At 35.1% G+C, this 23,501-nt stretch overlaps 1 protein-coding gene across 7 annotated transcripts in view; it reads right to left on the reverse strand.

The window, feature by feature from the left end:
• Nup50 (nuclear pore complex protein Nup50) overlaps positions 1–23,501 on the reverse strand; it is a 141,201-nt gene that overhangs the window by 76,372 nt on the left and 41,328 nt on the right. For all 7 annotated transcript variants that reach the window (XM_090386815.1, XM_090386813.1, XM_090386812.1 and 4 more), the window contains one exon: positions 15,081–15,249. In XM_090386815.1, the coding sequence (XP_090242941.1) occupies positions 15,081–15,230 (150 nt within the window). In that variant the 5' untranslated portion in view covers positions 15,231–15,249. The remainder of the gene's footprint in view (positions 1–15,080; positions 15,250–23,501) is intronic.

Raw genomic sequence — 23,501 nt, forward strand, 5'->3', positions numbered from 1 at the left:
ACTGGGGTGTAAGTTCTTCCTCACCCCTCTCATAGCCCAGATCTTGCACATTCCGACTATCACTTCTGAGACCCGATGAAGGGTACACACTCAGTGGAACCCATTTTGCGGATGACGACCAGCTCAAGCACAGTGTTCACGAAGCCCTCCGGAGCAAGAGTAAGGACTTTTACAGGATCGGAATACAGTGTCTGACTTAGAGATGGCAGAAGTACATAGAAAATGGTGACTTTATGGAAAAATAAGTGTGTTTACTAATAACCGAGGATTAATTGATGGCAGGAACTAAATTTTCTGAGAAAAAAAAAAAAAAAAAAATATATATATATATATATATATATAGGAGGCATTACTTTTGTACCGCTCCTCGTATGCTCCCTAGAAGATTCATATATACTTTTCTTGTTTTTGGCAAATTTATCAGGTTTAATTTAGCAATTTATCAATTCTATTTAAGAGCTTTTATGACAGAAGCCTCTCTCATCAGTTATTTTATATCGATGCTCTGGTTAGATTAATCAAAGAGAAATATCTTAGTAAAATCTTCATCATTTGAAATTGTGATATCTACATAATAAAATCACTCATTTAGTTATCCAGAACTATAACTGAATTTGCTGCCAGAATAAGCAGCCATTCCAATTTCTGTGTCAAAAACTTGGGAAATATCTTAGCTCTGTATGTTTAAGTCTGATCATGATATGAAGTTTCCACCCCATTTATAAATACAAAGAATACTAATATTCTGTTTGCCTTCTAGATATACAGTTTCCATAACTTAACATAATTGCCAATTCTTTATCCCCACATATACTGTGTAAATTACTTTTAAAAAGCACTAATAGCTGCAACTTTTTAAATGATGATTCATAATTAAAGTTTTCAAAGTTAATAGTGAATAATGAAATACTTTCATTTATATTCATATAAATAAATCTACAGTCATTGTCAATCCACTACAGCAGCATTTCCCAAACTTGGGACCACAAAACAGACCCTCTGGAAATTATTCATTGTATGTATAGCAAATTGGTGATAAATAAAGTTATTATTATATATTTATGTAAAAAGAAGAATAAAGTTCAGTTGTTTTAAACATCAGATTGACTGTATTTAGCAGTTAAGGGCTTGAACCTTAGTCTACTCAATGCACTCCTGCTCCTGACTACTTGGCTACAGAGGTCTATATTTTCATATATACTTTCAATTGGGAAAGTTGAATCCCTCTTGACAAGATACTCTGATTTTCTGGCCTACTCTGTCTATATAATTGTTCATCATGCTCTTCACAATTGTTCATCATATACGTTTTTCTTTTTTTTCCCCAAGCCAGTTTGGGATGAATAAAATGCTCTATTACACTGGCCTATGTCAACTGGTTGTACTGTTCCTGTTTTACAATGTGCTTCTTAATCAATGGTTCCTCTCTTTCTGTCACATTTGTCCTCTCTGTGCACATTATATTTACCAGAATGACATTACAGCTCAATTATACCTAAAATGTCAGCATTTGTTAATTTAAAAAATACTTCGAATTAATGAAATTTATTTACTATGCTACTAGCATTAGTGTATAATGTGAACAAATGTGTTCTTGTCAATGCTTTTATTAACTCTCACAGAGCTAATGTTATTGCTAGCTGCATGTTCTTCACCTTGCTTCTTAGATTATGCACGTCCAGAAGAATTGAATTAGTATCTACCATTAAATTATTAGCTCTGTGTATTATCCCAAACTAACAATTTTCTAATCAACTTAACAATGAATTTTTTTATTACATTGTTAAAAACAGCCAAAGCCTTACGGAGGAGGAATATAACAATAAAAATACAGATATTTATTTAATAGATCTGTATTTATAATATTTATCCAATGTATTTATTTAATCAATAAATAAATGGAATACAATACAGCATATACAGTGGAATATCATATATTACAGGCGATTTGCATTTAGGCAAATCTGTGGCGACAGAGCTTATTAATATTTAATATATTATATCCCATTTATTTATTTAATAAATAAATAAATAAATAAATGGGATATAATATATATAAATGGTATATATATATTATTCCATTGTATTACAGACAATTTGCATTTAGGCAAATCTGGGGTGACAGAGCTTTGTGCATTTCTAAGCACCTTTGTTATTACATTTTCTTGTTTGATCACAATTTATAGTTTACTCTGAGTGAATTATATTATGATTATAATTATCCATTATTTTTGATACTTTATTGTATTATTTATTATTATATATATATTTTTTATTTTCATTATTTATTGAAATATTTATAGTTAATATGTACATATTTTTTATTTAATCAATGTTTATTCTCATTTTCTAGTTACTTGATTATAGAACCTTTGTAATTCTTTTTTTAATATTGGTATCTTCAGCTAGATTATTAATGTTGGATTCATTTAGCAATCTTGCAGTTCTATTGAAACAGTTGAATTTAAGATTATCAGTTCTGAATGGCTCTAGTGTCAGCAGATTGTGTCTTCTCAAGGCTCTTGGAGGGCAGCTAAAATTGATTAGGTAGAGCAGTTGGGGGCATCCAGCTTTCCAGCCACGAGATGCATCAGGATTTTGCAGTCCACCACAGCCCTTCTTTGGGAGAGTGGTACCATCCTGAAGTGAGTGCACCATTCATAATAAGATTTTGTGCCCATTTCCAACCTAGACTTGTACACTAAGAAACTGACTATGGATTTCTGAATGTGTTCCAGTTGTTTTATAAGTATTTTGGTATGAGGATTCAGATCTGTGAGGCATATTCAAGTATTGGGTTGATGATCATTATACATGCTGTTTTTATGAGTTGTATATTGGAAAAGTCAAAGCAGATTCTTTTAAGTAGTCCAAGGGATTTGGAGGCCTTTGCTGTAATCTTATTTATATGTACGTTGAAGTTTCCCTTGGCAGAAAACCATACACTCAAATCTGAAACCTCTTGTATGTATCAATAGCATATTCTTGCACCTATTCTATCTAAGTGTATCGCATCCCTGTAAAAACAGTTAACAGAGGAGACAGGTACAGACCAGAAAAATTCTATCCCATGAGCCTTGCATAATTTCTTCAGTGCTGAATTTAAGGCACTTTCAAATTTAATGGCAACTCTCATGTTTTACTCAACACTCCTATACCTGTTAAGTAATCATCAGATTGATTATTCTTAATAATAATTTTATTATTAAGAACATTAACTTTTACCCTTGGCAGACAATCCTCACATAAATTCCCCATTTTCTTTACAACAGTCTCCAAGAATAACTACCTCCTGTGAGACCAGCACATCCCACTAATGGCAATCTCACAGTGCAGCCAGATGCAGGAAGGTGGGTGGGCTCCAACATTAATATGGGCAGCTAGATATTTGATGATCCCAGATTTAATTCATTTGAAGGTAATGGCCTTTTTCTTCAAGCATTCAAATTTTCCCAACAGATGCAAATTTTCCATTTGATTTCCCCACCTTCTCTCTTCATGTGCATAACAAATACAAAAGGCATTTCATGTGGCACTGTACCCACAGGAGAATCTGGGCCTCATTGCATATGCTGTATCCTGACTGCAGTCAGGACACAGTGCATATGCAATGTGCACCTCCAGCAGTTCCTGGAGATTTGGTAATTCGAAGGAGGAGGAAAGGAGGGAAATGATTTCATAAACAGCAAGGGGAAAGCCGAATATTTTCAGGAAAAAAAAAAAAAAAAACAATTACAACAGGATTTTTTTTTTAATCCTGATTTTGGACTTCAAATTAAATTTACCAGTATTGTATACTTTTGAACATTAGTTTATCTAAGATTTTTCTGTTTACGAATTTTTGTTTGAATGGTCTGCTGGACATCAACTAATTATGAACTGTACCATTAATCACTGCTTCAAGGAAGACACTGTTGCAGACTTTGTCCTGTTAAACCTGTCAACATTTTATTTATAACAATGGTCCTGTTGTGTGTACTCAGCTGTAAAGGGTATTTCCAAAGCTGTTGGAACGAGTACAGAGAAGGGCAACAAGATTAGTGAATGGAACAAAGGATTGCTCTTACGAAGAAAGGCTTAAATTTTGCAAATTAAAGTGTCTGGAGACTAGGCACCTGCGAGGTGGTCTGATTGAGGTGTATAAAGCCTTGAATGGTTTGAGCATGCTCAATGCTAATGGAATTCTTTCTCTTAATCAGAATAATCATTTGAGAGGGAATAAATTCAAATTTAGAAAAGACAGATGTAGGATAAATGTGCGGAAGTTTGCCTTTAGCCAGCGGGTGGTTGGTTGGTGGAACAGACTTCCATCCTTTGCCTAAATAAATTTAAGGCTGAGCTGGACAGGTACTTGGAACGAACGGAGGGGTGAAATGGGAGAGTTTTTTTTGTCTGATGCCGCATAAGCTTGCTTTCTTGCATCATACACCTCTACTAATGCTAATGCTTCACCAGAAAGAGATTTGAAGTGCATTTTCATATTTTCACCTGGATGATATCCTCTCACACTCAGTTTTGCTATGACAATTGTCAGAGTGCCAAGCATAATGTTATATTTCATGCTTACTTGTCACTTCTCCAACCAAGGATCACTGTATATTAATTGTTTTTTTTTTCCCCCCTTTCATAACAGCATCTGGTCACACCGAAGCTGACAGAACTAATACTGCAAAATATTTACTACTACATCTGTTTCTTCATCTTCAAAAACATTGAAAGATACTGGGAGCTTGACCACAAAGTTTCAAATTTGAAAATTATGTAAAAAGTAGTAGCAGCAGCAGCAGCAATAGTAAATGATGCACGAAAGCAAGCTTATACAGTAAACCCTAGCTAATCCAGTTACACTTAATCAGGATTGAAATATGAAAAATTCCGTAGACAGACAGACAAACAGACCGGTATAACTGCTTATGTTAACTTAGATGTATATATGCATCTAAGTTAACATATTTTATATATTATGGATTTATGTAATTGTTGGCTACAATTACATAAACCCATCCACACAACCCTTGCCTTGAAGTCCTTTGCAGATGGTTTCATCGTTTTTCTGAGAGCTATGCCTTTAATGCCATCAAATGTGCCTGCAAAATCTATCATATTCCCTTTATTTTTTTTATGATGTCACATATTGGCTTGGTGGCTAAAGTAAAGAAAGCCTGCACGAGAAGCAAGCAAAAGTTCAATGAAATTTACCGGTAAAAGTACTTTGCCGTAGCGGCATTTGTATTGTTGCTTGCTCGGTAAACAGATGGTGGGTGTTATCGATCTGGAGTAGAAGTTGAATCCCACTGGGAGCTTGAAACCCTCCTGAAGTGGGGGGAGGGTAACCTGACCGTTTTTCTTTAGGATCATTAATTGAATCACAAACAGAGTCATATTAGAAGTTCTGGCATCGTAAAAAATGTTCGTAATGTAGTTTCGCTGGTAAACTTTTTCAAAGATTGCTGTGCCTCTCCTTTGCCTTTTTTTTTTTTCTTAATAAACAATTTATCCACTAGTCCACCAGTGATTGTAAAGAAAAAAGGTCAGGTTATCCCCTCCACTTCAGGAGGGTTTCAATCTCCCATGGAATTCAATTTCTACTCCTGACCGATAACACCCACTGTATGTTTACTGAGCCAACAATACAAATGTCGCTATGGCAAAGTACTTTTACCAGTAAATTTATTCGAACTTTTGCGTGCTTCTCGTGCAGGCTTTCTTTACCTTCGTCGGTTTGGTTACCAACATTATAATAATTCATTACAGATTTAACACATGCACCATTTTCAAACTTTTGAATAATTTCAAGTTTTTGTTCAATGAAAGCACAACTGTTTTGCATTTAATCATCATTTTCGCGATTTCTAAACAAAAAAAAAAAAATAAATTAAAAATTCAGAACGAACTTCCACATAGCCAAAAATTCTATGCAGCGACCTTTTTTGATTTCCCCTTGGTCATTACATTGAAAATAGTTTCCCTATAATGAAGAAAATTTCCATATAATAAACTGATTTCGAGAGACCTGCTCATGCATTGTTCGCACCTCTGGCCTTTAGGCAATAGAGCTGATGCTGGAAAGCACGAATTAAGAGCTAAAAGGATTAAGCATTAATCCCTTCAGCTTTTAATAGCTAAAGGCTTTAATTCCACGAATTAAGGGTCAAAACATTTTGCAATTTAATGGTGCCTGTAAAACCCTGCAGAAGGAAACTGGCCAACCATGGCATGGGATAGAAAAAGATGGAAGTTTGGGAGAGGCCTTTGTCCAGCAATGGCTAAAAAGAAGTAAAACCTATACAACTTATACACTACTATGCTGAAAAGTCTTGTTGGTCAGCTGTCCACAGCCATTGGCAAAGATCAAGGCATATTCCCAACGTGGGCATTGGCTCTGGTCAACCTATTTTCTACCGTAAGCACCCTATTATAGAATTAGGAGAAAGTGATTTTCCTTTATCTTGGAAATTCATCTGTTGTTTCAAAGAAATGAGTTATCCACACTTTCACTAAATTTCACCTGTTTCTGTTTACATGGTAGTTACAAGTGGTCCCTAATTTCAGCTTTGTTTTAACTTCTGTGCAAGTAACCTTACAATGTCTAAGAGAAAATCCTTGAGTGTAGTGTGAAAAAGTGGAAATGCTTAATAGTGTACATCGCGGTGTTAAAATAAAAGAAAATCGCTTTAAAATTTGATGTCCCTGCCTTCTCAAACTGTTTGAGGAAACGTGATCCAGTTGAAAGTGTGCGAAATTATGCCTTTGGGAAGATGTAGATGAAGTTGATCCGAGACCAAAACGTGCCAAAAGATGCACACTCCAAACGGAGTATGCATCTTTTCTGGTTTTTAAATAAAGGCTCTACAGTCATTTTTTTTTTATTTATTTTCATCAGCACTAACTATATCGTTAAATTTTCTATTTATTTGTGTTCTAAGTTTTTTGTCTTTTAGGGCAATCTCTGCTTCACTGATCTGGATTATCGCTTCATCTGTATGACATCCCCCAATCCACAATTAATGTGGATTAGCAAGTATACTGTACATCAGCAAAAAAAAAAAAAAAAAAACCAACCAAAAACACAGTTCACCCATCCATACACTCCGAGAATTTGTTTAGTTCTTCCTTGAATTTATTCAACCCATTCACTTCCACAACAGATGGAAGCTGTTCCAACAAACAACCACCTGCTGACTGAAGGAAAACTTCTGCACATCTATCCTGCAACAATCCTACTTGATTCGTGCCCCCTTGTGTGTGTGCGTGCACGCGTATAGTCTCAGCAAGTTGGGTTTAATGACACATAGGCTGCTAGGGACATATTGTGTCTTTTAAATGGTGAATATGAAATAATAACTATATTTTATGATATATTCCTATCCGGTTTAGGAAAGTAAATAGTTCTTTTTTATTAGGATTATCTCCCAGAATCTGCAATAAATTTATTGATGACTGTGTATTAGCAATTGATTTAAAGGTTTCTAAGCGAGGATGTTTTGAAAGTGGGGACAGTCCACTAACAAATGGCAAATGGTCAGTTGTACTTGACATGATGTACACCGGGGAACACTGTCATTAGTTAATAGATACAGGTGAGTGAGATGAGTATTCCTGAGACTTCCTAAAATTGTTTCATCTCGTCTGCTTCTCTGGAAGCTGGAGAGCCTCAGCTTTGTGATCTGGTTTTATTTGGTATAGTTTGTTTCCTTGATAACCTCTCCAGATTAGTGACCAGCTATTGTAACATAAACATATGGATAATATGTTTATAATCAGTATATGGAGTTTGAAAAGTCTGCAAAAGAGTAGTATCTGGTTGTTTGGCTGCAAGATCTGCTCTTTCATTTCCTGCTATTCCAGAATGCCCTGGGTTCCAGCAGAATGTCACAGTTTGGTTTGACTCATTACACACAAGTAATTTAGAATGGATTTGTTTTATTACAGGGTGAGAGGAGTTGGTATTACTATTTATGGCAGAGACAGCACTGAGCGAGTCAGTGTATATTAAGGCAGGTGAAATTAGAAGTTGAGTAATGTGATCTAGAGCCAAGTTAATAGCATAAAGCTCAGCAGTGAAGATACTGCATTCTACAGGTAATGAGACAGAAGTGGTGAATGACGGGAAGATTGCCACAGCACCTACTTGGGTCTCAGTTTTTTGATCTGTCTGTATAGATCTTACAGGCCTGTGAATTAGAAGCAGAGTGAGTTTCATGTAACTGTGTGATATTGAAGGGAGACAAGGTGTTTCCCCACTGTTGGAAATAGTCATCGTAAATTGCAGGGATATTTGTCCACGGTGGATCAGGTGGTGTCATGTCCTGATATATATTGCTGATTTCTATATTCCACGTTTGAGTTAGTTCTTTAAGTCTAAGTGCAACAGGTCTGTTTTCATTTGGTTTACTGTTGTAAAATGACCCCCATTCAGTATTGTACAGACATCTCCAATTAGGGTGAGAAGGAAGACTGCAGATTTTTGCGGCATACATCAAAAGCAATGTTTTCCTCCGAAGATGTAAGGGAGATTCGTGGGCTTCAATGTAAAGGCTCTGGACTGGAGTCTCAGCAAGTGGAAGAATGCTATTAACATTCAGTTCACTTAATCTTTTCAAGGCTTTAAACTCCTCAATCAGATCACCGCGCAGGTGCCTGGTCTCGTCACATGCAATTTGCAGAACTGAAGCCTTTCTAGGTAAAATCACACTTTTTTTCCCTTCACCAATCTGGTTGCCATTCTCTGCACCTGTTCCAGCAAATCTACATCCTTCCTAAAGTGGGTCCCCAGAACTATATATACTCAAGATGCAGCCTAACCATGGCCTTGCACGAAGGGATAACCAATTCCTTATTCCTGCTAGCAAAGTTTCTGTATATCATTAACAAAACCTCACAAGCTGTTCTGGCAGCATGTCTGCACTGATCAGAGAATTACATGTCTGATGGCACAATTACCACCAGGTCTTTTTAATTTTCCACTACCCCGAGTATAGTATCACACACTTCGTATTTGTCAATATTAAAATTCAACGCTGCCATTTTTCAGCCAATCAACCCAATTTTTCTAGATCTTGTTGCAGTAGCTCACACTGATGACTATCATTAACCATCCTGCCAACCCTTGCATCATCTGCAAAATTAGACATTAAGCCTGATATACTTTCATCAATATCACTAATATTGAAAACAACATTGGATGCAGAACTGAGCCCTGGGGAATTCTACTAATAATACTCTTCCACTTAACCATCCTTTTACCCACAGCAATAACTTGCTCTTAATGCCACAGTGCTCCAGTTTGTACAGCAGTCTTTTATGTGCAACAGTATCAAAAGCCTTGCTGAAATCCAAGTATATGATGTCAAAATTATTATTTGCATCCAATTCCTTGGTCACTGCATCATAATAACCTATCAGATTGGTTAGATAAGACCTCAATAAATCCATGCTGTGATTGAAGTATAATTGCATGCCATCTCCTTCCCCAAAGAATTCCTCATGTGAATGTAGATGCAAAATACCTATTCAATTTGTTGGTAAACTGAGTAGGATCATCAATAGTTAACCCACAGCCATCAAGTGGCCCAATGTGAATCAATCCCTTCCTTTTACTGTTAATAAGCATAGAAGTCTTTCCAGTTTTTTTTTGGACTCTTTGCCAGAGACTTCTTATAATGGCACCTCCGTAGCCAGGTGGGCAGGAGCAGCAGTGCTCAGCACACACTTGATTAGACTGGGGTTCGAGCACGTGTCCACCAACCATGGAGGATGCAGAAAGGTCAGGGAATGACCACCACATATACCCGGAGCAATATGGCCTTAGTTGCTAATGCTCCTAAAAACCAAAATAACAACAACTTCTTATAACCTTCCTTAGCTTGCCTAACCTCCTTTGTGAATTGATTACAGACTAATTTATATCTACACACTTCTGTATCACATGATAATTTATATGCGTCCTATGCACATTTTTTCTCTGATGCATATCTCAATAGTTAATCTGACATCCGTTTAGGTCTAAGCATTCAATAGTATTTATTTTGTATGAAAAGCCTAGTAGCTTCTACAATTACTTTCCTACATGTTTCCTATTTAGGATTTGCTGTTGGTAACATCATCAGTTGGTCTCACTACATAGATTTTAAAAGCTGTCTGTGACCACTGTAGTCCCTGTTATGCAAGCAAAAATCTTTCCCTTTACTCTTGACAATAGCTATGTCTTTAATTTAATCGCATATTAGTACACTGTAATCGTGACCACCCAGTGGGTCTTTTACTTGCAGATTCTTAATGCCTGAAGAAACTGTTGATAACCACATCGAGAGTATTGCTTCTCTTGTTGCCTCTCTAACATGCTGCTGTAGAAAACAGTCATCCAAGAAATCCACAAAAGTTTTGCTAGTATCATCCCACAAATTCCAGTCAACATCTGGAAAGTTAAAATCCCCAATTATGATTTGATGGCGCACACGCACACCACGTGCGTGCGTGCAGCTCTGTATAGCTGTTTAGCACACTCATCACAGTCATTAAGCTTATAACACACGAAACTGACTCAACATTGCACCCGTCACCCATATCAACTGGATGCACTGACTTAGATTTAATATGCTTCTTAATTAAGAATATTACACCTCCAACTCTTCTGCCTGTTCTTCTGTATTTATTATACTCCCCACATTCAAATTCAGCATCATTTATGTCTGAGTGATACCATGTTTCTGCTATTCCTACAATGTCTGCATCTGATGGCCTGAAGTCCCAGACACCTTTCTTTCCAGGCTGCAGCTTGTACCAATAGCAGCAGTGCAAGAACCCTTTTGCCTCTGCCTGTAGTTAAGCTATTAGTCTGTGTACCCCCCCCCCCAAATTATCAGTTTTCTGACCTGCCAATCACTACCTCGACAGCATCAGCAAGTATTCTTGCAAACCTGCTATTGGAGAGTATCAAATCCCTGTTTAAACAGTCTCTCCTGTTAACAAGCAGAGACCATGCTGGGGAAAACTGTACCCCACGAGCCTTGAATAATCTCTCCAGGGCCATGTACTGCCAACTGATTAAATTTATACCTCTGCCTTTATTTGAATAACATTTTTCAATGGCAACTTGTACACAATGCAGTCACACGCATCAATAAAATTTTTTCCACACTTTTGATTTAGTTTGCTACGGTAATCATCTTCCAAAATGGAAGTGGTACAACATAAATTTAAGTATTGCATTCTTCACCATGCAGTATCTAGGAGTAATGACCTCAGTAAATGGATTGAAGAGCTATGTTCAGATTTTGAAAAAAAAAAATAGCACAACATTTAAAGGAAACAAACAAATTGCCATAGTAATCCCAGAAGAAAGGAAGGAACATGAATAGACATTCTGCATAAGTGAGAATAACATGACTAGTAGCACTTTTAATATAGTGCTAATTGTCTACCAAGCATTCACCCATGTGGCACATTTTGCAGAGCAATTGCCACTTTTTTTCAATTCTATGCAATTTCACTAACAATGTCTGCAGTTTTTGTTCCTCCAGAATTGTTTTTTTTTTTGTTTTTATTTCACTCTGTGAAACATTTATGAATGTGCCTGCACATTTAGCACAACTCAAAGGAAGATTACATTCTGTAATAAATAATAATAATAAACGCTGGGCTCAAATCACAGTATTATTACTATGACATGCTACATCTATTTTTGCATTTCTTTCTATAGTATGTGTACGTTGCCTTAATGCTTGTTTTTAAATGTATGATTACATCACATTTTTTAACCATTTTTAAATGGAATAATCACATTTACATAAAGTACGCATATTGCCATTTCCAGATTTTACAATACATTTTACAGTATGACGAAAAACTGTGGTAACAAACAAAATAGAACGATGTTTAGTATTTCTTACACTCCAAATTCTATACACTTCATGGAATTTAGGTTAGCATACCTGATTGCCAATTCTTGAATGAAAGTACAAGCAGAATATTTTAAAAACCAAATTTAATGACAAAGCTGCAGTTTTACTTTTTCTTTTTGGGGGGAAAATCAAATTATTCTTCGGAGAAAAGATTTTCTGTGATTAACAGAAGTGAAAAGTAAGTAACTAATTAACAGCAATTCTTTTCACATAACCAGTGATTCAGTCCTATAAGCAACAAAAATAAGCGATGGACAAAGCCTTTAATTTTGGATCAAATTAAAAAGCTTTTGAATTTCTTTATGTGAGAAAAGCAAAGGAACTTGAGAGTTTATTCATCACCACTGGCAATGAATAAACTCAGAATTCTTTTGCAAAACAACACACTGAGTGTTGAGTAAAATTTTTTTCTAGTCCTTGCCTTTTTGCTGTGGTTTCTATATTAACCTGTGTTACTTCCATTTATTTTGCTATTTCACTTCTTCTCCTATATAGAGAAGGCTGTGGATATTTAGGCAATAATGTATACCTCACAATAAAGTGGTATGCTATTGCAAGTACAGTCAGTTCTGATAACGTGCATTTTCACAATGTAAATTTGCTCCAACGTGACTGATATATTAGGGAACAATGCAAGTATAACCTGATTTTCATGTTGCCTCATGCATGATCTCGTCTGTGAGTAACACCAGGTGAACACAAAACTCGGCACCAAGCTGAATGTAGCAACTTGTGCAGCAATACATACAAGTCTACGAGGCTTAAAAAATGTCAAACGTTGAATGTGTGAGAGCTATAATTTTCATTTACTGTAGCTATATTGGTCAGAGACACACTGTTGTCATTTTCTGTATTCACAAGATAATAAGTGAATAGTATAGGACAACTCACGTTTTTCCGTTCAAACAGAAATTTCATGAGATGGGATAGCATGAGTGGAAGCGCACATTTCTGGAGATCACTACCATAAAACAAAAATAATTTGCAGTTCCCGGTTTATTGAACTTTTCTGTTAGCACAACCTATTATAAACAGGTAGTAAACATGATCTTATTGCATTTGCAATTATACCGATAGCTGGAATTCTGAGTTTTTGTTATTATGGTGAAATGTATTTCCCCTTCCATGAAATCTTCAATCATATAAAAAGCATAAATAATTTTTCAGAATCTTCTCTTCATTCCTATTTTTTAAGCTTCGTAAACTTGTCTCACTTGTGCAATTTGCGCGTCATGTTCATTGTTATCAACTGCTTTTCTTTTTTTACTGTTTTAAATTTTACAATCCAAGAAAAAAAAAAAAAAAAACCAAACAAAATGTCAGTGAACAAAAATATCAATCAAGCAAAACATATCTTGTCAAGGCAAAGTGCTACATTTACTGTAATATTTATTTTTTAGAAATTTAAGAGATGTTTAAACCTGTGTTAGCAATTTTATTGGGTTTCTAACTTTGTTTAGTTTTTTACTTTTCAGACTGAGAATTTTTTTTTTTTGAGTGCTCTGCCCCATCCCCATTTCCCCACAAGCCCTGTTGTTTTTAATGTGCGAAATATTGCAATGCAGAGATTTTTAGAAACATATGTACCGAGTTATAGCAGAACTGACTGTACAGTAGGGAAGTTGTCAATGTTTATTATAAATGAACTAAGAAAGCTTATTTCCATTTCAATCACCATGACACAAACAAGGCTGAGGGAGGGAGGAAGAAGAGAGAGAAAGAGAGAAGACACGTCAGTGCCATATCTCACCATTGCAGTTCAACAGGCCTTGAAATCTATCTGCTGTATTACATAATGTTTATTTTTGTTTAAGCTCTGCAAGCTAGCAAATGCTACCCATTGTGCATGTATCACACAGACTTTAAAATATGTGGCCTAGAGAATGTGAATCTGGTTTTATTCTGCAATTATGCAAAATTACCCTAACAGATAATTAAGCTGCTTTACCGAATGCCACTTTTAGTTTCCTTCATTATATTCTACATGGAGAACCACATGACAATTCTAAAAAGCATAGCAATGTATGTATAATTAGGAATGATATTTCAATTAATAATAATAATAATAAAAAAGAGAAATCTCTTTTACTCCAATCTTTATACTCCACCAAATATTCAAACTATGAGTGTATTCGTGTTTTATACCGAAACCTAAAGTCAGGCACATGTTAGGGCAAAAAACTGGCAAACTTGCCATGTGCACTCTGAGACAGGACTTACAGCTTTCTTTAACCAGAAGAGCTGGAATATTATCTCATGCTGCAATTACATTGTTTTTATAATTGGGCCTCTCACATTGAGCAGGTCTTAATTTTTTAAAGAAATAAATTTTTCCACCCTACATATAAATGGCTAAGTATAAAGTTAATAATCTGTTCAAAAGTTATGGATGTTTCAAACACCCTGTTCACAGTTAGTTCTAAAGATAATGTGGTTTCACAGACCTCAAATCATTCATGTTCAACTAAAACAGGGAAAGCCCAGATGTTAATCACAATTAATAATAGCCAAAGAGAGCTAATAACTACTATGTAACATGACTAAACAGCAAGATTTTCTGTAATGGAAAAAGATTTGCTTTCAACACTTTTGCCTTAAAATATCCTTATCACACAGTAAGAGTACTTAAATACTTCCATAACGAAAGTAACAAAAAAGTTTGTCCCTTTGAACAATGTGCATCTCGGGAAGCCCTAAGGTAAAATGAAAGGTCTTCAGAAACTTTTGACTACAAAATTAGGTTTAATTTAATACATGCTGCATTTGTGGGAAAGGATCATTTTCCCACAATAAACATAAGATGACTTACAACAATAAATACTTTCCCCAACACATAAAAGCAATTAGAACAAGGACACAATGTTAGAATACAAATAGCTCTCTGTTAAAGTGAAATTATTCTCTTCTGAAAGATCAAATCAGCACTAAAAACCATAAAAATGCAAAGATTTAAATCCTGGCTGTACGTTACACATTATAATTTACTGCTGCAGATCCAAAATTTCATATTTATGTCAATCAAGTGTATGACAGGAATTGTGAGGTTTTGCATTTTTTTTTTTTTTTTTATGCACACAGATCAACCCAACAATCTCACATTCACCTAATGATTGGGGTGGGAGGAGTATATGAGCATGCAAATTTTATTCCACGTATTAGAAAGTGATTTATACTCACTGAAATAGGATTTCTTCTTTTGGCTCTTTTGATAACTCTACTTTCAAGTTCTGTTACAGATACTTTACGAAAGGTACCAGGTTCTTCTAGTTCATCTTCTTTATCCCAGTTATCATGGGTTAATTCACTGGTAGCTTGTCTTTTAGCCATTCTTCTCTCTCTTTCATCACTTAATGAAATATACATGTTTTAAAGATTAATAGTAATAATAAAAAAAAACCTATAAGAATTATGGTACAAACTGTAAATATAAATTACCTTTTATTTTCATTGTCAAGCTTACAATATACGTTTTTAGTAATCTTAACAGTGAAAATAAAATTAAAACTAAGATATATATATATATATATATATATACACAAGGTTGTTAAAATAAAAAGTTCTAAGGCTAGTACTGAAGAGTATGAACAACAGGTACAATAAAGAGAGCGCTCGTCATTTATTGGAAAAAAAAAAAAAAACTGTTTACAAAATTTGTCGCTATATGGCACTGTGGCAATACAAATCACTTGAACAGCCCTACAAATGTTCAATGCGTCCTCCATTTTGGTCAACAACAGTTTCCATTAGAAGAACAGCATTTTCTACAGCAGAACGTAACATGTCAACTGGAATAGCCAGCACATGACGTCTAATGCTGTCTTTCAGATCTGCCAGAGTTTGACATCCTCCCCCACCAATACATGTTGTTCTTCAAAAAACCCCACAACCAGAAGTCACATGGGGTGAGGTCTGGTGATCAGGGTGGCCAAGATGTCTGGAAACAACGGCTGATGACCCGTTCATCTGTAAGGTGTTGCCCTTAGCAATCTTTAAACACAACAGAGGATGTCGGGTGGCGCACTATCTTGCATGAATATGGTATCCCGAAGGCACCCACGTTGTTACAGCTCTGGTATTGTGAAATTTGCCAGCATTCCATAATATTGCTGTCCAGTGACGGAACAGGTGCAGGGCCCAGTCGGTGTTATCTGTTCAAAAAAAATTTAGCCTAATCATGAATGTGGCCGTCAATCCACACCACACTGTCACTTGGAGAATGCAACAGGACCTCTTGGATAATTTGAGGGTTTTCTGTTGCCCAAATGCAACAGTTGTGTGTATTCACTTGTCCATTTAAACAGAAGTGGGCTTCACCACTCCAAAGGATGTTCCATGACAAAATGATATCCACTGTCATTCGTGTCAGAAACTGAACTGCATATGTAAAATGAATATCTGCATCACCATGCTTTAGTTGCTGTAGCATATGCATCTTGTAAGGATAGTACCGCAGCACTTGACACATTACTAGCCTTACGGTTGGAATATGGGACATCCACTTAACGAGAAACAGCTGGCACACTTGTGCTACCACATGGAGATTGACTTGATAAATCCACAACAACCACATCTTCAACATGAGGAGTCCACTCATTTTCAACCTCTACCTGGTTGAACACCAAGATGTCCTATCGCTTCAAATTTCACAATCATTTTGCAGACAGCACAAACAGTCATAGATCCATGCCTTATGTGCTTCTGACACCGGAATTCTCTGATAGCCACAGCTGCATTGTTGCTGTAGTGCAGGCAAACATTTACTGTATGATTTTGAAAAGATTGTTTTGTTTTATACAGTACAGTAGAGCTGAACAGTGGCGCTGTGGCAATAACTTACGATTATGCAAATAATGTATGTTATTTGCATAATGACAAATTTTGTAACAAATTTTTTTCCCCAATAAATGGTGATTGCATTCTTTATTGTACCTGTTTTCCAAATTTTTCTTCAGTATGAGCCTTAGAACTTGCTCCAGAGCCTTCTACATAGGTATACTTTAATTTTAAGAACCCTGTGTGTGTGTGTGTGTATATATATCAGGTAACCCTTGTATAACACGGTAGTTAAGTTCCTACAAAACCTCGCATAGTGCAAAACCGTATTATATGAAACAAAGAACCACTACTAAATGTACATGTTCCAAAAGCTAACAAAAATACGCCATTTTTTTAATAACTATCGGAAACTTATTGAACAAACAGATATGTCAGATAATGTACATTCATTTAATTTTCTTCCTCTTCATCACTGCTAAGCACAATCAAATGAAAACGTTTTCTCTGTTGCAGAATATCTTCACCTTCTGAACTTTCTTCTGCAGCATCTAGATTTTGTTTATCTTCTGCTCTCTCAAAAAAATTGGTAATCTGGGTTTGTTTGCTTTTGTTTGATAGATCTTTGAAATTTTCATAGTATGGAGCTAAGCATTTTTGAAGTTTCTGCTCCTTTCGGTCTAAGGGTCTTCATTCAAAAAATAAGATTCTAATTGCTCAGCTAATGTTATGCCTTCCCGTATGCTTTTTAGTGTAAAATTTTGGGAGTTTAGAATTTCTGAATTCATTTGATTTTACCTATGATGCCATTTGCACCAAATCTGCTACGCCTTCTTTTTCTATCAGTAATGCTTGAACATCTTCAGTAATCATATCTTTTTTTATTTTTATTTTAGCGACTAAGGCCATGTTACTCTGGTATATTGTCTATAAACTGCATGTCGATTTTCTGTTTTGCTGGATGAAAAACTCGAGTTTTCGAGAAAAAAAACAATGCTACCCTTGCAAGACAAACAGCCATTTTGTGAAAAAGACACAAAAATTCCTCCCTTCATCGATGGGATTCGAACTTGGGTCTTTTCCAGCCGGTGTGGGGAGGAGGAGGGAGATTCTATCAACTGTGCTACCCATGAGGGCTTTGGTAGTCATATCATCAAAACCTTCCCCTCCTACTGACATAGCAAGTTTTACTATCCCACAGATTCCATTTTCTGCCTGTTTGATCATATTTCCTGAATGAACTGACTCTGGCCATACATTTTTTCACACACATTTAACACTGATGGTTTTACTTCTTTCAGCGATAAAGCTATGATTCTGATACAGCCCACAACTGAGAAATGTTTCCATGCCTCCATTACTTCAAGATTCGGAATCCCATGGTAGGCACATAACTTCAATGTTTGGATGACTTAAATCTTTTGGATGGCCTGGTGTGCTATCCAATAGTAATAAAACTCTGAAATTAAATTTTTCCACAAGTTTAACAAGTACAAGTTCAATAGCACAGAACGTAACACAGGGATTTCCCAACAAAATAAAATACAGGGATTTCTCAACAATTTTTTTTGATAAGCGAGTCAACAGCGGGGATTCAAAAAGAGTGGAAACGTTGAAAAATTACATCCAACATAATAGCAGGGTTTTCCCTGCACAAAAATACCCTGTTATGCGAGGTTTACCAAAATTCTCTAACCATGTTATATGAGGTTGCCTGTATTTTACATTCAGTTCCTCCAAAATTTCTACAATCCTCTTTCTATCTAGAATGTACAGTCTGTTGTTCTCTTCATAAACCTCATTTCGGCTGATTTGAATCTTTAATCGCTGTTTCAGTAACCTAATTTCACATCCATAATGTTGGAAGAATGTTTTTGTAGTATTGATTATACTTCATACTTTTAATATATTTTTTAAAATTTTTGTCTTTCCTTAATGTGTTACAGAACAGCTCAAGTAATTAAGTGTTCTGTCATCTACTACAATTTCATTTCTTACTGCACCTTATCCAGAAAATTGCTTCTTGTTGTTTTATTTTATTTTTTCTGTTGAGATGGTCAAGTCAAATTCTTTATTTGTAGAATTCAAGTGGAATGCTGCTTTTTGTAAATTATACTCTGTATTTGCTGTGGTTACCTCAGCAACAGTAAATAAAAGCACGTTTAGCAGTTTATCATTTATTTTAATTCTTGTTTCAGCTAGGTATCCTTATAGATAGCTAGCTGAAACAGGAATTAAGAGTTAATTCAAAAGTTAAAAATCTGAAATTTTTTCTACCTTTCCAAATATAGTCAAACTTTCATTGAAATTTTTCTGAAGTAATTTTTTTTGGTTTTCACACAAATTGTGTGTAAGAAACTGTCAGGTGACCCATGACTGTCTTTGTAACTTATTGTTTTAACAAAGATGGAAAAAAATATATATATATATATTTTTTCTCAAGATGATTGCTACACTACAGGAAGCAAGATATGTAGTTTCAAATTTTTGCTCTATATGAAGGGGACCAAATTTGATATAAATTTGGAAATAAACCTGAAAACAAAAGTAACTAGTATATGTTTTTTTTAAATGTTTTAATAATATTCAATAAACTTAATAAGTAGAAATATATGCACATGTTCATATGTGAAGTTTTGTTTAAAGTGTGTTTTTTTTTTCAGATTTCTTTAAAATGAAAGATTTATTTTTTCATATCCTTTATTAGAAAAAAAAATTTTTAATAAAAAAAATGAAATTTTTTTTATAAAAAAATTTATTTTTTCATATCTTTAAAAAGTATATATAAGTACTGAAGTAATGCAATGCATTAAAAGATGAAATATTGACATTGTTTAACATATTCACTGCTAGCTGTATTTTCAAGGGTCCTTTATGTATGCCTTGGGGCACTTCTCTGGGGTGCTGTAACAAGTAGGCACTGCTTTTTAGTAAATGGAAGGGATTTCATCTGTGAAGAATCATCACTCCAAGTGACACTGGCATCTGTTGTTTAGAGCATTTTTAAATCAACAAATGATCTTTTAAAGAGATCAGAATCTGCATCACCTGAATAGAATTCTATTTCAGTATCAGGTGACATAAAGTGCTCATTCAATGTCTTCAACTTTTACTTTTCACAAAGGATTAAAATTCAGCAAGTATTGTCTTTGCCTTTTCTTCTCGTGGAAAATACTAAACTAGATAAAATAACTTAAACATAAGAAAAGAACATCTGAAACTGTGAATTAAGTATACAGCTTTTATAGCATTCTTTAGCCAATGTGATTGACGCACTGTCTAGAGTGCTATAAAATCCTAGCCATAATGTAAACAGCCCACGGTTCAATCAGGTATCTTTCCTTTTATGATACTCATTTATTGACTGCAGCTGAATGTACACAGTAGCATTAAGGCACAAAAATTTCAGTTTTTGATGTAAGTTTGCATTCCCGTAGCAAAATGTGTTAAATAAAATTAAAAAAAAAAAAAAAAAAAAATTTTTTTTTACAGAAATTAAAAAGAAAGTTGGTCACCTGTCCACGATCCACCAACATTTCTGCTACATTTTGGGTGCCATCAAACCGTTGGGTTAAAAGTCATAATAAGAAAAACACCAAGAATACAACTCGGAATTAGATTATTAGACTATACAAATGTATTCAAAAAAATAAACATGCATTTTCATATATTATAAAAAAAAAAAATGACGTACAAAATCTATTTAAGAGCTGTTACATTTAGAAAAACGAATGCGATGATGACGGTTAATGCAGGAATGTTATTTTTGAGGCTCACCTGTCAGGTGATCCACCATGATTACTGCCCGGTTAAGCTCAATTACAGAATCAATACATAATTTTCTCACTGATGTCTATATTTTTTGGGGCTTCCTTCAATCAGTATTATTCCTATCATACATTTTCTGCATATCTACACAATTCAGAGTTAAAGCCATCAGTTAGTGCTTTTACATTTTTAATTTGCAACAATATGGATAGCAGTTCTTCAAAATTGCTAGTGCTGTAATGTCATTTTGTATATACCAGTTACCTTCAATTGCAGGTCATTCCAAAAATCAATGTAAAAACTTATAAAAATTAAAACTGGACCAATAGAAATCTGGCAATTACTGCTATTATTATTTTTTTCCAATTCGTATGTAATAACTTGACTTCCAGTAGATGGAGTTTCATGAAATTTTATATATTGCTCTTTTAGAACACACTGATTTATTGGGTCTTGCCAAGTTTCATTCAAATTTGACCAATAGAAATCCAGCAATTATTTATTTTTTCATACACATCAACATATGTTATCCATATATCCTAGCCGAAGCACTGACTATTATCTTTGTGGCAAATGTGCAGAAATGAAATGTTCTCAGTTCATGCATAAAAGTCATTGCTGTTTTTTTTATTTTATTTTTTTTGTTATAAATCATGATTTATTACTATTTACTAACAAGCCTGAAATGTAATGCACTGCATACATTAACTAACTTGTTTTATTTTCTGCTGTAGTGCTGATTTCATCATGCTATATCTTCAATTTTTCTCTCCTTTTACTGTCTCTCAACTTTCGCAACATATAATACAAATTTATGTATTTAAAATGTAGCATTATATATACATTACCCACAAATACACAATTTCCAATTAAAATACAACCCAGTAAAAATATAGGAAATTTAATTAAAAGCGTACAACAGAACATGCTGAAATATCCATGCATTCCCTCTTTTTAACGTTTGATACAAATTTAAAAATTAAAAAAAAAAAAAAAAAATGTCAATTCAAACATAAATACATTTCAGTATTTTTGGCCACTTCATTCAGAGTATGGATATCTGAGTAAGCCTAACTCTTGAATGCATCCCACAGATAAAAATAAGGAGACAATGGATCTAATGGGAAGGAAGACTACAAACCCCATGAAATAAGGTGGATATGAAAGAACTCAGCAGTATCCTACACCAATCTGACCATTAAATGAAATGATGGATAAAGTCCTGATACCCCACAGGGGCTTAGAGGGGAACAGGTATGCCGTGTGTTATCAGACACTCAGCCTAAAACACTGATGGATCCGATATCTCTCTATTACAGAAGATTTAGGAGAAGTCCGGTTGACCTGCCTCCCTAAAATCCACTCATGCACACCTTCTCGATGGTAAGCCGTTATGTCACTAAGGTGGCAACGAACGAGTAGAGTGGTTCTCTTCAAGACGCCTGGTCAGCATGAAGAAGAAAAGACCAAACCCTCCAGCATATGACAGCATGACAAAACAAATGGTCCTCAGTCCCCAGCAGCTTTCACTCCCCCTCTTACAGCAGCGAGAGGAGTGGAAGCAGAGGGTGCTCTGGGTACGACCAGGCTACCATGCACGGAAACTGAACTTGGCCTGTTATAATGTAAGATCACTCATCGGGGAAGACAGGATATTAGAGCTCTGGGTACGACCAGGCTACCATGCACGGAAACTGAACTTGGCCTGTTATAATGTAAGATCACTCATCGGGGAAGACAGGATATTAGAGCTGTAAAAGGAATTAGAAAATGTGAATTGGAATATCATCGGTTTGGCTGAAACAAGAAGAAGAAATGAATTACTTATAAGTTTATCAAGTGGAAATCTGCTGTACACCAATGGAAACAGTAAAAGGAGTGAAGGTGGAGTTGGGTTTCTGATCCATAAAAGATTTAAAAAACAACATTTTGGAATTCAAAAGCACATCACCAAGGGTATCAAGACTAATACTCAAGATTTCTAAGAGATACAAGCTAAAGGTTATAATGATTTATGCACCAACATCGAGCCATGATGATGAAGAGGTTGAAGAAATGTACACCGAAATTGAGAGTCTTCTAGATGAGCAGAAAACCCACTACACTATTATTATGGGGGACTTCAATGCTAAGGTTGGAAAAAGGCAAAACAGCATAGAAAGTGGAACTATAGGAAATTTTGGAATTGGTGAAAGAAATGAAAGACTTGTGGAATTTGCAGAATCTCAAGAACTGTCAGTAATGAACACTTTTTTCAAAAAAAGGGTGAACAGAAAGTGGACATGGAAGAGTCCAAATGGATTAACAACTAATGAAATCGACTTCATCCTCACTAACAGAAGATATATTGTGAATGATGTTACCATCCTGAATAAGGTAAATGTTGGAAGTGATCACAGAATGGTAAGATGTACACTTGATATAGATGTAGGAAAGGAAAAAAACTGACTCGAGTAAATAATACAAAAGGTCTTTGAAATAACAGAAGAGGAGAAAAAGCAGTATGTACTGGAACTTAAGAACAAGTTTGAGCAGACTGCTCAGGACTAAGATATCGACGAGGAATATTACAAATTTCTGAAAGTGATAAAGCCCAAGAAACATATAGGGAAAAAGAAATCCAAAGAAGAAAAAATTAGTCAAGAAACACTTGTCACGATGAACCGAAGACAACAAATGAAGAGCAAGAAAAACACTGGAGGGAGAAAATTGAGTATACTGAGTTATGCAAAGCCATTAGAAAGAGACTCAGAGAGGACATAAGATTTAACACAAGAAAAGTAGAACAAGCATTAAGGGAAAACAAAGGATTTAAATCAGCAGCCATGAGCAGTAACACAGAAAGACAAATGATACTGAAACTGAAGAATAGCAATGGTGTACTTATAAACAGCAGAGGGCACATAATTCAAATACCAGAAGACTACTATAGAGAATTATAGAAGGAGCGAAGGAATGATGCCAGCAGTGAGGAAGATGGATTGCAAAGTAGCAACACATACGACATACCCGATATTCTTCCCGATGAGGTAGAACATGCATTGAAGAAAATGAAGA

The sequence above is a fragment of the Mastigoproctus giganteus genome, chromosome 12 (assembly GCF_048544385.1).
Source record: "Mastigoproctus giganteus isolate SK-2022 chromosome 12, ASM4854438v1, whole genome shotgun sequence".
In the NCBI taxonomy this organism is placed as follows: domain Eukaryota; kingdom Metazoa; phylum Arthropoda; class Arachnida; order Uropygi; family Thelyphonidae; genus Mastigoproctus; species Mastigoproctus giganteus.